This window comes from Apiospora marii (genome assembly GCF_038362585.1).
Source record: "Apiospora marii strain CBS 49790 chromosome Unknown utg000004l_segment0_segment0, whole genome shotgun sequence".
Taxonomy (NCBI): Eukaryota; Fungi; Ascomycota; class Sordariomycetes; order Amphisphaeriales; family Apiosporaceae; genus Apiospora; species Apiospora marii.
Window position 1 is genome coordinate 1,196,780 of NW_027117375.1, and position 16,179 is coordinate 1,212,958.

At 53.2% G+C, this 16,179-nt stretch overlaps 3 protein-coding genes across 3 annotated transcripts; 1 reads left to right on the forward strand and 2 right to left on the reverse strand.

Moving 5' to 3' along the window:
- Window positions 1–903: 903 nt before the first annotated feature.
- On the reverse strand, window positions 904–3,149 carry PG985_006316 (uncharacterized protein; the record flags this gene model as incomplete). Its single annotated transcript, XM_066826085.1, has 2 exons — window positions 904–3,016; window positions 3,094–3,149. The coding sequence occupies 2 exons, from the start codon at window positions 3,147–3,149 to the stop codon at window positions 904–906; spliced, it is 2,169 nt and encodes a 722-aa protein (XP_066685692.1).
- Window positions 3,150–5,125: 1,976 nt separating this feature from the next.
- Window positions 5,126–6,054, reverse strand: PG985_006317 (uncharacterized protein; the record flags this gene model as incomplete). Its single annotated transcript, XM_066826086.1, has 3 exons — window positions 5,126–5,140; window positions 5,202–5,533; window positions 5,595–6,054. The coding sequence occupies 3 exons, from the start codon at window positions 6,052–6,054 to the stop codon at window positions 5,126–5,128; spliced, it is 807 nt and encodes a 268-aa protein (XP_066685693.1).
- A 7,939-nt stretch (window positions 6,055–13,993) lies between these two features.
- Window positions 13,994–15,796, forward strand: PG985_006318 (cytochrome P450 monooxygenase; the record flags this gene model as incomplete). Its single annotated transcript, XM_066826087.1, has 2 exons — window positions 13,994–14,335; window positions 14,432–15,796. The coding sequence occupies 2 exons, from the start codon at window positions 13,994–13,996 to the stop codon at window positions 15,794–15,796; spliced, it is 1,707 nt and encodes a 568-aa protein (XP_066685694.1).
- Between the last annotated feature and the right edge of the window lie 383 nt (window positions 15,797–16,179).

Consider the following 16,179-nt stretch of genomic DNA (forward strand, 5'->3'; position numbering starts at 1 on the left):
ACAGCAGCAGTTTGGCATCAATAGTTCAAATTCTGGTGCAGCTAGAATAAACGATGCAGGCTGTCTATTTGGATTATAGCACAGAGACACGGCTAGAACTAAAAACAGCCGCGTCATTCCACATGCCCCCAAAGAGGAAAATGTACCAAGTAGTCTCACCACCCAGCCCACGTGAGAAACGAAGCCAGTTCGGCCCGCCCGCCGCAGCCCCCTTGCGAGGGATTGGCTCAACGGGATGGCTTGCGTAAGCCAGGAGAGCATCAGGTCTATGGTGAAGAACCTCCCGTGTTCAGGGAACTCGGGAGGTGAGAGAACTTGGCGCGTGTCCGTCTAAAGAACGACGTAACCACCCTCGTCCCTTTTCTATGGACCTATCTCTTTCTTCCTCCTTCCACCCACTAACTTTCGCCAGAGGTTTCCGGGGGAAGCGGACAGAGAAAAGGGGGAGAAGAGGTTGCGACACGTGGCAACGAAGGCCATTTGATATACCGCGTGGATTACAGAGCATCAAGGAATGATCTCGCCTTGTGCTCCACCTTGCCGCGCGGATGATGAGTCTAGTGAGTATACATTTCAAGAAGAGCTTCCGGGGATGGTTCTGGTAGCATCCCACTGCTTTTATAATCGCCATCATAAGCGAACGGAGAAACAGTGGGCGTTCACAGCGTATGTTGGATAAAGTTTGCCAAATGAGCGGCTGGGTGTAGGACTGGCGGAAGTTACTTCACTCCGGTTGCAACACGAGCGATGAAGACAGCAAGCGGCACGTCCCATCATTCCATTCGTAAGGCATTCCTGTATGCCCCGGTGTTAGCGTCAAGATTGTACATTAATATTTGCTCGGATATTCAGCGGCTTTGTTTCCGCCATCGTGGGCCAGCTCAAACCTGATATCAGGCTGCCCTAGGAGTCGAAGACGACCTTTTTCCGCCCCCTTCCTCTTCCATCACTCATGTCATCCAATGACCGGTCAATTTCCATGAGATCCAGCATTTCGACCTCGACATCTCGCTCTATCTCGTCATCGTCCTGCATGACATCCGCCGCTGCGTTTAAGCTGTCCGCAAAGGCAAAGCCGCTGGTACGCGGAGGCGCAGCTGTGGTTTCGTCCGTTTCGGTGGAAGGCAGGACCCGATCGGCCTTGTTCTCGGGTTCGCGATGGGCCGAGTGGCTCGAGAACCTCCTCCTCGGGTTGATTGAGAGATTGTAAGCTTGGCTGGCAGGTTGTTCTGGCCGTGGATGTACGACTATGGCGCTATTTTCTCTGGCGCGCTCGCTTAGGCCCTTGCGGCGGCCCATAATACCGCCAATACGTGTGCCGACGACCGTCTCACTCTCGCGTACCACCACTATCCGGCTTTCGCCACAAACAGCAACATCGACGGGGAGGCCTTCATTGGTTGCTGCTTGCGGTCCTCCGAACCTGGGGATAGCCGCAACATCGGTACAGCGCTCACCCATGAGGCCAACGGTAAGATCGCTCAGGCGGACCATTCGCGTAGGCTGTGCACCACTGAAGAGATTCACGCCTCCGCCGACTCCTTTTCGTAACTGTGCGTCCCAAAACTTGAGAATGCCGGGGATCACAAGAACATGTTCGGACCCGCCGATCCATAGGACGGCACTCTCATCTGCGGTGGTCGTCGCTTGGGCGGGTATCGGCATGACGGCAATGCCTCCTCTGACAGAGAAGAGCCGGTCAGGTCCAGAGAAAGTGGATAGGGCTTCACGCCGGGAATGTGGCGTCATGGGCACGAACTCGCCCCCGGCTCCAGTTGCTCGTTGGGCTCCCGGATTGCGCAGAGGGCTTGTGCCTTCAACAAACCCCGTTACGCTGAACGAAGTGATGGCAGCACCGCGAATGCCAGAGCTCTGCTTGCCGAGAGCAGGTCCTTGTGGTGAGACGCCGTCAACATCCCAGATGCCCCATTGTCCGTCTGCTAGTAAGGCCAGAACAGCTCTGCCATGGGCTATCCATGAGGCTGCTATGATGGGCTTGCGTGATGACGAGGGGCGGGCAAAAGGGGGGTAGAGAGTGATAAGCCACGAGCCTTGCGAGGGAAAGGGGGTATCTGAGAAATCCTCAAGTGGCATGGATGGCTGTGCGTAGTCGTAGACCCTGACGGCCTGGGAAGTGTTGCACAAAAGTTGGGTTGAATGTGTGGAGTTGAAAGAGACGGACGAGAGCGGGGCCGGTAGGAACTCGGTTTGGAAAGGCTCGACCGGCCGGTCTTTCGTTGTCTTCTCGAGCGGCACATCCCACAGACGAAGAGTCCCTGAGGCCTCTTTCGAATGTGCTGCTATCACAGCTCGCGGCGCAGCTCTACCAGTGGATCGCGAGCGCTCTGCAGACTTGCTACGGTCTGATGTAGGCTTTGGCTGGACCAGGGTCATGGCCAACCCATCACTGTACTTCTCCTGGCCCATTAATAAGGTCATGGACTCGCCCCATTTTCCGTTGCCAGCCTTTCCGGCCAACAAGTTCACACGGAGCTCTTCTCGGGACTTGCTCAGAGGGGAGGGTGGCGTCAGAGGCAAGGTAACCAAGTAGACCTCGCGCGTTGCACAGGAGACAGAAAACACGATTTTCTCCTTAAGCAAATCGGCACCGTTCCAGGCAGCATCCTCGGCAGCACAGGGTGTCATAGGCAAGGTAGCAATATGGAAGACAGCCGAGCCCATGGACAGGTCTAGCGTTTGCGTAATGTCGGTCTGAGGGAACTCGTCCATGCTTCCCTCTTCGAATTGTGGTTTATCGGTGAAGGCCGCGCCGCTTTGAGCCGTAGCATCGTCGTCGTCGGAGTCAATGACCATGACGGAATCTTCGGGTGCGTTGCCATTTTGCTTGCCCTTTTTACCATGACCAGGGTCGTCGTAGACAGAGGCCTTGAAGGGCCGCCCTCCGCGCCAAATTACCGAAACACCATCTTCGTGTCCGTAAAGGACGATCGTGGCTCCTTGGGGGGAGAGAACCGGGTATGTTTGGATGGTGTGTACTCGACGGGTCAGGTTGTATCTGTAGATGCCGGAAAGGTCGGTCAGTTATCGAGCAAAACATCCTTGAGTTGGTGCATTCAGTGCAGTGCAGCTTACGTTGTCTGGGTATTTTGCGCAGTACGGCGCACTCGAGGTCCGATGCCAACTGCCATTGCAGCAGCTCTGGTTCAGTTGGAACCTTGACAGAGTATGATGATGTGGTAGACCTTTCAGCTCTGGAAATGATTCCGCAAGTCGTAACCTTTGTTGGGCGAAATGGCAAGGCTGTGTTGATGTGCAAAGCGGGTATCGTCAAGCTTAACTTCTCTCGTCGCAAAGCGTCACTTTTCCTGCCAAAAGTTCATCTTCAGCCAAACACGCGGAATGTGAACTGTGGAGCTCGACGCGGTCCAGTCTCCAGAGCAAGCTGAGCTCGCCAGCTCGATGTCATGTGACTCTGCGCAAGGGCCAGGATGAATGTGTACCTCACTTATGTACCTCTTTGTAAGGCATCAATTAATTGATTCCAGATTTCACCTAGTGTCTGCCCGTAGGTCAGGTCAGGTACCAAGATTGTGTAATAGGTAGTGCACGCAAGGCCAAGGCCAAGGCCGTCTTTTTGGAGATACCTACTGCAAGCTTCGTCATCGTCATCGTCGTCCACGTTGCTCCATTTCTATCGGCATCGTCGGTCGATAGTGCTCTTCTCCGTGCTGGGCAGTTCATGCAATCCGAACTACCTTTGAATACGTCGGCCCCTTTTCAGCCTTCATAGCAGATGCATAAGTATTCGTCACGTGCTGTAAGGGTAATATTACCTAGGTAGGCAGATGGAGGAAGGTCTATTAGTCCAGAACATGCACATGGCGAGACACTCCTTATTCTATGCCACGTTTCAGACTAGCCGATCCGCACGTCATTGCAGTTGGTTCTGACAAGGTGGTATATTCAAGAATTTCTATAACGAGGCACAAACCCAGCCCTGGAGCGTAGGCATCCCAGTAGGCATGCATCTTTCGCTTAACCAGTCTCTCGTTACTCTTATCAGTTTGCACTAGACTGCTATCCCAGGCTGCTGCTTCAAAAGTGGGCATGTTGAAGCTCATAATCTCGCTGCCAACCTCGTCGAGTTGCCTCGCTGTTTAAACGCTCCAATACGCAGGCATTGTCCTATCCCGCAGTTATCAGGATAGATAGAGATCGTCCGTTATTCAGTGTCCGTGGTTGTATCATAATCTTGAACGCGAAACATCACTATTCGTTGCTAGGGAAATTGCAACTAGTTCAAACATCTTATCGTGCCTTGTCAGAACCAGAGCCTAGTTAGTTGCCTCATCACGAATCAGGATCTAGAGACGCTTGCCAACCAAGGTCATAGGCTTCAGTAAGTGGAAAGTTAGCTAATCTGAATGCCATTGCCATATTGGTGTATCGAAATACAGGCGAAAAACCGTCAAATACAGCAGAGACGTTGATAGTGTATGCACAAGGGTATTAGTTTCGTGAACATAGGTTCAGATATGTTGGGCTATCCAGATAAATATACAAAAAGTGCCTCAATGCCAGTACCTTTTCACGCTGTCTATTGTCCTAGATCCCGGTTCAGGGGCATACCCTTCGAACATCGCAGAATCCCCAGACAGCACAACCCGTCAGTGTATGCATCACTGATACGAGACAACCAGTCATACGATATGGTTGACGTATCCTGGGGGGGACCCCTATCTATGACATTTTGCTCAGAAGGCCACCGCCGCCTTTGTTGTAGTTCTCGCCGTAAATAATTTAAAAAAGTGTATGTGTTCGAATGATTCGCGCTGGTCGTAAGGCGCCTCTGCGCTTACGCTCGGTTCCGAGCAGAAGATAAGAGGTAAGGAGGGGACGGCATTGCGTGACCGGCGGAGTAGTAGGTGAAGGGTGATGCGTCGAGTACCGTTTCGTGCGCCCAATATATTCTGTTATCCAACAGCCTGCAAGACACTAAATAACGCCAAAGGATCATCGAGTATGATGATACATCATCCTATGACAACAGACACCACACCAGAGAGAACGCCGTCAAAGATGCCAATGTGGAACAAGTAGGTACAAGCCGAAGTCATTCGTTCGTCGTGAGTGGACGCTTCAAGAATGCGTCTTGACGAGTCGTTTATGCGTTGGTGACCTGCGGACGTGTTAGTGGGAACAGAATTCAACCAAAATTTGAGCAAGTCGGTGGTACGTACTCGAAGGATCCTGCGGGAGTAATCTTCGTTGTCTGCAATGCTGCCGTCGCTCATTCTGCGCTGTGCCATGACCGGGTCGAGACGCTGATCAGAGAGAGAGAGGCCGCCGCTGCTGGATGGAGGCTTGCCGCCTGCGATAAAGGCGTTGACAGCAGCGTTTCGCCTGTGTTCCTCCTCGATCTCGGCGTTTCTCCTGCGGCGGTAAAAGAAGAAGGCACCACCGCAAATGGCACTCAAAACAATAAGACCGACGACAACGCCGACTGCGATGCCTACTGTGTTCGTCTTGTTGCCGGAGTCTGCTTCATCGGATGCTGTTGCCGAGGGCGCAGCTTGATCACGTCAGTCCAGTCCAGAGAACAAACCAAAGTCGAAGACCACGGGGGTACTCACCAGAACTCGTGGCAGCCGCGGGGGCGGAAGATGTTGCTCCGGCAGATTTTGACGACGATGTCGATGGGTCGGGGTCGTCCGCTACTTGTTTACGGATACCGATGTTGTAAACCGTCCAGGTATCCAGACCACCGCAGGCGTCAACGCCGAAACCCGGGCATGGCTCTCCGCAGTCCTTATCGTCGGTTAATGAGGACTTGGGTGGGTAGGTGTCACCACACCAGCACTCCTTCACTTGCGTGGCACCAACTGGTTTGCCCAGCTTGCGGCAGGTTGTGGCGCACTCTCCTTGTGTTTGGAAGTTATTTAAACCGGCAGACTTGAGCCCGCCCTTTGATTTGTAGCAGCCATGGACGGTATCGGGTCCAGACTGGGGGTCTTCAGCCGGCTTCTGCACGCCGTCTCCTGCTGCGGCCACCGTCGCAATCAAGGCCGAGATGACGAAAGATTTGAACAACATATTGAATAGAGTTGAACGGTGAGTTCGATATAGGATTTAGCGAATGTGGTAAGAAAAGCTCTCAGACCGCTCAGCGACTCGAGAACGATGAAGTGCCGAAGTGACAAAATGTCGGCTCCGCTAGGGAGAGGGTTGTTGAATGAAATTCGACAGATTTCTACGCTGCGTTAGTCGATGGTCCCGATGATATTGTAAGATGGCTGGTGTGGTCCGGTCGGGATGAAGGAAGGTGATGGTGTATTGAAATGGGGTATCCAGCCGATGCGTTCTTTGACGAGCCTCCTGAGTTGTCAAACAAGAGGCGACATGAACTGAAGGCGACACTTTATTCGTCGTCGACTCTTTGTGCTGCTGGATAGACCACGGAGTTCGACTGAAAGGCGTAGGACGACAACAATGCACCCATTGGACAACTCCTTGTCTTCGTTCCAATTACAGACCACCCTTCTGGCAGAAGGGATGCTGGCACTAACCTTTGCTTCAAACAACCTTCCTCTGAACTGATGGTGCAACGTCTTCTTCGGCGGGTCGTGTGTAGATATTTCGATGGCTGGGTTACGACGGTAGTCTCTTGTCCAAGGCTGGGTGAGTGGACGGTCTCGTGGAGAATCGATGACCCTCGCTGTGATGACGACGAGCAGATGGCAAGCCGTTTAGTTAAGAGAGCGGGAGGCACGACGAGAAGCCTTTGACTGTGTCTGGCGTGGGAATGGAGACGAGACTGCTGACACACACGATAGATGTGAGGTGTTTCTGTCGGGTTTAGGAAAGGAAGGAGAGATCTCAAGTGGCCGAAACGAGAGACAGGCAGGTGAGATCAGACGAGAAGAGTGAGTGGATGCCCGGCAAAGCGCGAGAAGAGGGACTTGGGGGAAAAGGGAGGGAAAGATGAGAGCGCACGGAGGGGATTTGGGACATGGGAGGATGAGAGATGGGGCCCAGGCCAGAGAGGACCGACATGGGTGTGGGTGTGGGTGGGCAGTGATGAGAGAGGAGGCGGCTTTGCTGTCTCTGGTCTCTCGCTCTCTTCTCCCACCAGCACCACCATATCTCCTGCTAGGTAGGCTCATGCCCCCTCCCCACGCACCTATTGCCGTGTTGGGTACAGAGCCCTCCGTACCCTGCTGGGCACTGGAAGTCACATAAAGCATCTAATTGCACTCATCACTCCACGTCGCCAGACAAGACCAAGGCCCCGAGAGTACAAGTGGGAACTCTGTGGAGGGCCGTCACGCCGTCTGGCACTGGTCTGGCTGGTTTGACTGGTCCAGAGAGACAAGCGAAAGAGACGGGAAATTACACCGACCAGGGGGTCTGGTGCATATCCTTCCTTTTCTTTTTTAGCCGGCCCTGGCTGCCTGGGGGCCAGTCGCGGGTACAGCAGCACAGTGTTGATCTAGCTGTGTGGCCTGGCCCGGCCGGGAGCCAGTCTCCTAAACGGGCAAATCCAGGCCCTAAAGCCCGCCGCGGCATCCCCAGGCACTGAAGCACTGCGGTTTATCTGGGCGGAGGCATTTGATTTTTAGCTGATTGGGTTGAGTTGAAATCGGGCGTGTACTTGCAGAATGCCACCCCTTGCAGTAGTGCCCACCACCATTTCCGTTTGTGGCTAACGGTCGAGACGGGCTGCCCTTAATCCCAGCCAATTGAGAGAACAAATCATCAGATGCCCTCCACCCGCAGCGGTCTGATTGGCCGCACGATCAATTTGGAGTGAGACCCTGGGAAAAAGGGAGGCGGCGTCCTTGGCCGTAAAGAAAACACCTGCCTTCCCGCGTCGTACAGTATCCGGCACGGTGGCTCTGCGCCGGCGATTCGTACCTCTTCACGCTCCAACTCGTTCAATGTTGCAGTTGCACAAAACTCAAGCATCCAAGCCCTCCTGCATATTGCTGCGACGGACGGGGAGGCCTTGCACACGACCTGTGAGCCCTGGAGATCTTCAGGAACAGTTGCCTCTCTCAAGCAATGCCGGGAGCACAAACCAAGGCACAGGGCGTCGCATTCGAGACATTCATAACCAAGATGGCCCCAGTTCGCTCAGACGTTGCCGTCGTGGTCGAACCTCGATATATTCGTTGACGTTTGACAAGGTCATTTCCATCCGTCCAATACCAATGTCAACATGTCTTTCACAAGAAAGCCCATCCCCATCCATCCATCCGTCTATCTGCTTATCTCGAAGAGCTAATCGGTGGGAGCGGTCGCCAACGGAAACGGCACATGCGGTAGCTGGTCTACTAGGTAGGTACTGGCAGCTAGGTATGTACCTAAGCTACTGGCTCTAAGGTTTGGCCACACCAGCCAGCTGAGCGATGACTTGAACGTCGCGCGACGCCCGACTCCAGTCAAACACGAAACGTGAAACCTCGTCCAGCTCTACGCCAATCCGGGAGGGGTGAAGATCGCGTTTGACATCGAGACCGCTTGGAAGTTTAGCATAGACACCACACACCACTGGGCATTTTTGTTTGTTTTTATCGTTCCTTTCCTGGGGGGGGGGGGGGCTGGAGGGCTGGTACGGTAGTTCTGGTTCTGGGCTGGCGGCCAAATCCAAGACCAAGATCCGGCGGCCGCATGCATGATACGCGACGACGGCTTTTATCGTGGACCAGAAATATGCCGCTTCCTGAGTGAGATTGGCTATGACCTTGAAAGCATCCAAGCAACCCGCCTGGTTTGATTACTTAATGTTTCCTTCGCCAGAACAGAGAGGACCAGGACCACCATACATGCAATCAATCAATTCCTTGCAAGATCCTGCCACTCCGTTCAAGATCATGGTCTACCATAATAAGAAGGGTGGAATGGAGCCGCCCCCATATTGATGTTGGCGTCCGTGTTCTTCATGCGCGACCGAACAACTCAGGGCAGCACAGCCTCCATCACGTTGCTATTAGTGACACCTCGACAAGACTTTTTACTCCAGGAATGCATGGAGAGGTCCAATTAAAAAGCCAACCCCGGCGTTCATCGTAGCCATTTGCCATGCAGGTTGGATGGCCCATTACCGACACGAGATTTAACATTGAAAGGCTTCGAGAATTTGCCAATAGCCTGTGCGATAGATCAAATTAATCGCTACCTTACATAGGTACGCACAAAAAGCATGCTTAGGCGGCACAGGCAGGTTCCGTCCGTCAGGTCAGGCAGCCCATTGCATCGCCGTTGATCGACACGCCGGTCTTCGGGCAAATGTTCGAATGTGACGCTGACGACGCTACTCGTTCCTTGTTCGCCATCTCCGCTGCCCGGATTCCTGCTGCCCATTTCGCTTCGCTGAGGGTGGCTCCGGTCTTTTTTTTTGCTTTCTGAGAGCTGAAGTGTGTCTGTCAATTGTGTGTGTGTGTGCTTTATGTACCTGTGCAGAGGACCTGTGTTCGCAACGGAAGAAATCCATCGAATGAATGCCAGGAACCCTTCGCTCTTGGAAAGTCTTGTTTGAATTATTCGTACGCCATACCACCCGCCCAGCCCAAGAAGTACATGCACCTACACAGACCTGCTGCACGTCGTACGGCGCACCGACATTCCTACTACATGTCATATCATATTGGAAGACGCATCCTTGCTGACATCAATCAGTCAATCAATCAATCGGAACTCAATCCCCCAGGTTGGTTCTAAATTTGTCTTTGGCAATGTGCATGTGCGGTACGATGCTGCTGCATCTCTAGGGAGAGAAAATCATGATACCCGTCTTGCGTCCGGTGTGAGAAGTCTTGTCTTCTTCGTATTCCTCCTCGCCGAGGATGGGGGAAAAATAGAAGCGAACAGCCAAAGCGCCTCATGCTGACAGTACCCCCGTATCTGGGTTCGGCTTATGTTCGACGCATCAGAGAGGCTTGCTTTGTTTCTTCTTTTCTCCCTTCATTCCACCCAATAGGAAAAACAAGCAATGGCAACGAAACCCAAGCCGAGCAGCCCGTCCCTCAATCCACAGATGGGCTGGCGCCCGCAGACCCGTTTCCTCGGGTCCAAATGACGGGGGCTTGCTAAGGGACACGCGGCGTCGTTCCTTCAGCCTCCACCCCCTACATACATACTACTGCATGCGCGCAAGATAGCGCTGCTACTGTCTTCATTTGGCTCCACTCGGGGCTAACAAAGGTGGCTTTCCATATGCACACCCGCCGCCCGGTCGACCTCCGTTGGATCTTAGCAGCAACGCTTGCACGCTTGAGCGAGTAATGCTCACTCTCACCTTGCTTACTGTGTTTTAGGGGTCTGCTTTGCTTCGAGGCCTCCGCACCTAGCAGATGCGGCTAGCCAGCTTCATTCTGCCCACCCGTGCCTCCCGTCCGTCCTGGGTGGGCATCAGGGCATCAGGGCATCAGACTCATCAGAGCTCCTTGATTGAGGGTCCTACTGTACAGCACATCAGCTCCGTCTAGTCGAGCTCATCTCACTTCCCTTGCCGTGAAAAAGGGTCCAGCAGGCCGGCTGGTGACGAAGGGTTCTGCTGAACGGCATAGGCTTAGGCTTGATGGCGTGAAGCCAAGCCGTTGGGTCTCGTCTGCCAGTGTCTCATCTGCCTCCTTGGCGTCTATTAGAGGCGCCTCTCCATCTGCCCGGAGTCACAGGCTTACCCAACTAGAATTGTTTGATCCGCCTCCCGCAGGCGTTAGGCACAAAACACCGGAAACAATCGCGGGAGGCATGTGCTTGGGGTGATTGACACTCGGGTCGTTGGCCTGCGACGGGGGCCTCGTCAAGGTATCCCGGGGGAGAGCGGAAGCTCAGAAAGCTATTTCTGGCCCAACTCTTGGTAAGAGATACGATTGTCGTGCCTCTGGCTCTTGGCATCGCGTGGCCTGAGTTTGGAACATCTCGTGAGGGACACCTTTTCGCTCCTGCCCATGCTGACATTTACGACTGGTGCATTACAATCGAACCACGGTTTTTCCTGCTAGCCCCCGGGGTCGGCTAAGCCTTCACAATCCACTTCTTGTCGTGCACTCCGGTATCTGCCATGTGGGGGGGTCTCCGTGAAGGGGCGGCATAATTGTCGCCTTATTTTTGAAATGACTTCACCCATGCATCTATTTTTGATATCACGAGTCACCGTATGTGCTATGTCGGCCCCTTTTTCGTATGGCTTTTGAGGGCACTCTTATCATATTATTCCAATATCGATGCAATCATGCTTGATTAAGGCCTTTTGTTTTCCTCCTCCAGACACTGGGCTGTCTCTCTGAAGCACCTTTGTCTGATGTTTCTGCTGAGCGAGGTGCTGTTCGAGGTCACAACACACAATGGTATCCAGGCTGGAGTCAAAGGCTCGTTGCATTCTTCGATTTCCTTTGGGTGCCGACCCCTAATCGCGAGTCCAAGTGGAGATGATGCTTCTCAAGAGCACCTGATCTTGCAAGCCCGGCAGATAGTGGCCTGAGAGGTAGCCGCCGCGTCACCGCGTCTAGTGTCAAGTCCAGGGGCATGTGTGCCTTGAAGTCACTGTCGGGGTCTCTTGCTATACATCTATTTGCGAGGCATAAGGGACTGAGGGTTAAAACTTGTGATGGGTCCGAGGGCTATATCTTTCCAGGGGGTGATACAAATATAGGTACAGATAATGCTGCTTCGAACTGCTGAAGATGAGATGGGGACCCTAATATCCTAGCCAAGCCCAACCACAAGTGTAACTTTGTTTGTCTGTTTGTCTATTTTCAAATGTCAAGCTCCAGCGGAACTGTGGTGTAATACGTAGGTATCAGGATGAGGCCTCTCGATCCAGAAACCCAACATACGCGGGACGCAGGCCCAGTTGCCCTTGCCTCTCAGTAATATAATGAATTCTATTGGTAAGTTGCCAGCAACTGCATGCAGCTTTTGGGAAACGTAGTACAGTTTCACAGTGCAACTGTGTTTATAGTAAGCAGACTATGGGTGTCATATATCAACACCGAACACGGAACATAGGCACAAATAGCCAGGGCATATATGCGGGCTAATAGTCTGGTGAAAATGTGCTTTTCGTCATGGTAACAGAGTCATCGGCTCGCCTCCATCTTTTAAATTTCAGCCACATTAGGTCATTACCTCGACTTGCTGTGGGAAAACGGTGCAAGATAGGTGTCTCTTACGTGCAATAAGGTCCAATGACTGTTGGGACTACACCAGACTAATCGAGAAGCCGGCAGGGAAAGAGAGCTCTATGGAGTCAAAGGTAAAGCGGGAACGTTGTCAAGAGGCGATGCTGGTTCTCAGCAGACAATGAACTCCATATTTAAGGGGAGTGTATACATCATCTTTTTCTTCCCTTTTCCTCGATTCACACCAAGGCTCCCCGGTAGGAACAAAAGACTCACCAAGAGCGGGTTACATATAGAGGCCTGAGAAGTTGTCTGAAAGCTAAACGTATGTCACTATTGCCTGTAAAACTACAGATCGTATGTTCTCGGTATTGCGACTCCGTATAATAGTGTAGGATGGTCTGTACTGCTACAGACGTAGCTGTTTGCACTGGAAGCCACTCGAGTTAGGCAAACCAGTCTATGGGAAACCTGTGCTGAGTTATAGTTGTTTTATTTGTATAGCCTTCCTAGCACAGCCATCTGGGCTCATACTCCCTTTGCCTCTCCCCTGGCTGTATCTCTTTTTCCTCGTATCTTTTTTATCCATTCTCAACTAAGGTAGATATTCATGTCGTTCACTTAGCACCAAGAGACATTCAATGCATAAGAGGTTCCGAGTCAACGAATAATGCTGTAGTTTCATAGGAACTTCCGGGCTGCTGCCAACTTTTTTTAGTACAAGCTGTATATAAGTAAATTTAGTATAGGCAATGCTTAAATTCACGTAAGCATTATGAGTACATATATAGATATACATATTCACTATCACGGATAGCTATCTCAAAACATTATTTTGTGGTCGTTTATGAAGACTCGGGACCTGACAGTTCCAGGCATCCACCTCAGCTGGTTCGGTATTCAATCCAGCCCAACACTCGGCTACCCACATGGCCGGTAGGAATGAAGGCTCGCCCAATCTCAGTAAAGCATCGAATGATGCGATGATTCTGACATTGATTTCGTTCATATCACTTGTATTATCCTCGAGGTTCCCAACGAGTAGAAGTCACGTCAAGTTAGCAGTATGAAATATGGCGAACCTCGCCATCTACTCGCAAGTATGCTGCATGCTGCTCGACTTTCAGATCTTCATCGTGCGCTGTAGGCATATCTTCAGCCCTAAGAGATTCTCCGTCTTTATGGGGATCACCCAACCCGGTTCTTTTGCCTCACGTTAAGATTTGCTGTCATTTGGAGAGGTCATCAGATCCGTTGTTAATCGACAGGAGCTAGCGTACGTGCCATCACGTTGATACTTGCTTTTTATGGAGACCTGGAAGTTGGTCATCTCCCTTCCGGATCTCTTTTCAGTGCTGGCGGACGTACAAGTTACAGAGCTCTCGGTTGAATACTCCCCGCGAAAATCATGACGCTCCACGATTCGGCATCGTGCTCAATTAAATATCCCCGGCATAAGGTCGTGTTCGTAAGTGCCGTAACCGTATTCGCATAGGCGGGGGTGGACCCTGTCGTCTTCTCTCTACTCGCCACGAGAGTTCACTAACGTAGTGTTGATAGTGGAGGCTGCCCCCTACCATGCACAACCGTTCTCGATGAAAAGCGCTTGTTTAGCTTGACTTTGGCGGCTCAGCTTGCAACGGACATTGAATATTCCTGCTAGCAGCATCACCGTTCATTTCCGCACCGAGGAAAATGATTCGGGCTTTGTGTAGTCCGCGCTGTGGCCAGGGCAGTCTGTCTCGGGGGTTCGATGGAGTCCATGGATAAAATGACCACTTGGTAGGGTGCCATGAGAATTTGGGTCGCCCTATATAATGCGAGACCGAGGGCGTCAGGTGTCGATCGCTATGCTATCCTGATGTTGTGCAAACCGGATCGAAGTCTCATAAAAAACATTTCGTACAATGCCGTCTTTTCTTGACGACTTGCAGTATGCGAGCATCATCCCGGATGGCTTGCCACTCTCGTTGGTCGGCATCCTAGCCACTGTCATTATCGGCGTCATCTACAGCATCCTGGCCAAAGAAAGACCTCTGGCTGGTTTCCCCCTTGCCGCCATAGATGGACAGAGTCCTAAGAATAGCTGGTCATTCCATGGCCCCCAGACCATCACCGAGGCGCTGGCCAAGTACTCCGGTCCTTTCCAGATCATGACCGGGACTGGTCCCAAGATTGTCTTGCCAAACCGATTCGCAGACGAGATTCGTAGCAACCCCGCGCTCGATTTCCAGAAGGCTTTCCAAAAGGTACGATGGCCTTGGGCGAAGAAGAAGAAGAGCGAGCACACGTCATGATTGAATCGTCTTTTATGAAGTGCTCTGTGGCTAACGCGCCGTGTACAGGATTTTTTCACCGAGTACGAGGGCTTCTCCCCTCATCGACAAGGACTGACAGGCGGCAACATGATCCAAGAGACGGTGCGCGTGAAGCTTACACAGTCCCTTGGCCTTGTGACTGACGACCTGGTCGACGAAACCACGGCATCGCTGAGAGACATCTACGGCGAGAATCCGGAGTGGACGACGGCTGTCTTGAAGGACGGCGTCACCCACCTCGTCGCGCGCCTGGCCTCGCGCGTCTTCCTCGGAAAGGACATCTGCCGCAACGAGCGCTGGCTGCAGATCGCCAAGTCGTACACGATCGACTCCTTCATCGCGGCGTATATCATGCGGATGGCCCCTGCCCTGCTGCGCCCGTTTGTCTACTGGCTCGTGCCGCAGGGCCGGTCGATCCGCCGCGCCGTACGGGACGCGCGCCGAATTATCGAGCCGGAGGTGGGGAAGCGCATCGCCGCCGTCGACGCGGCGCGCGCAGCGGGGCTCAAGCCACCCAAGGTGGCCGACAGCCTTGGCTGGATGTACGAGGTTGCCCGCGGCAGCCGCGTCGACTACCCGGCCTCCCAGCTTTCGCTGACCATGGCCGCCATCCACACCACGACCGAGACGACGAGCCAGGCCATGCTGGACATCTGCGAGCACCCCGAGGTGGTCCAACAGCTGCGCGAGGAGATCATCCGGGTCATCGGCGAGCACGGCTGGTCCAAGAACAGCGTGCACAAGCTCAAGCTCCTCGACAGTTTCTTGAAGGAGTCTTCGCGGGTCCACCCGCTGAACCTGAGTAAGTGCCCGGTCCCCATGAGATATGGAACACCCAAGACACAGAGAGAATGGGGAGAAAGGCTAACCTGGACATCGCGCCCACGCACAGGCAGTATGAACCGCTACGTCGAGCGCGAAGTCGTCCTCTCGGACGGCACGGTGCTGCCCAAGGGCAGCCGCATCATGGTGGCCACCAACTTCGAGGACCCGGTCGCGTACCCGTCGCCCGGCGATTTCGACGCGGCGCGGTTCCTGCGGCGGCGGCAGGAGCCCGGGCAGGAGAACGCGTGGCAGTTCGTGACGACGACGCCCGAACACCTGCACTTCGGCCACGGCGAGCACGCCTGCCCGGGCCGCTTCTTCGCCGCCCACCTCGACAAGGTCGCCCTGTGCCACCTCCTGCTCAAGTACGACTGGCGCTTCGTGCCCGCGCCCGACGGCGGCGCCGGCGTCTTCCCCCGCCCGACCACTTCGAGACGAGCTACAGCGGCAATCGGACCGGGCAGGTGCAGTTCCGCAGGCGCCGGGAGGAGATCGAGCTGGACCTGGAGTAACTTTGTCAGTGGTGTGCGTGTAATGTATATATACACCTTTCGTTCTGGCCAGTAGCTGAAAATTGTTTCCATCCACCACGGAGTTGTTGATTGCGTGAAAGTATGTTGGAATGTGAAGTAGGATAAAGTCACGCTGACATGAAGGGACTTGGCCTAGAACAACTGCCATTACGAAAAGTATTGGCTTTGTACAGAACTCGTAGGGATAGCGATCGGAAAGAGTTGGATATGTGACTCAAAATGACACTGCGGGGTCCATCCGGAGTTGAATTTACGTATGACACACATGCACACTGCATAAAAGTAACGGTAGGTATTCTGAACTTGCTTGCACTTGACCGTCAATGGTCTTACGCCATGCTTGCTATTACCACAAAAAAAGAAAAGATCGCTTAGCCAAATACCAAAGTATGCACGCATCTACCAGTCTACCATCTA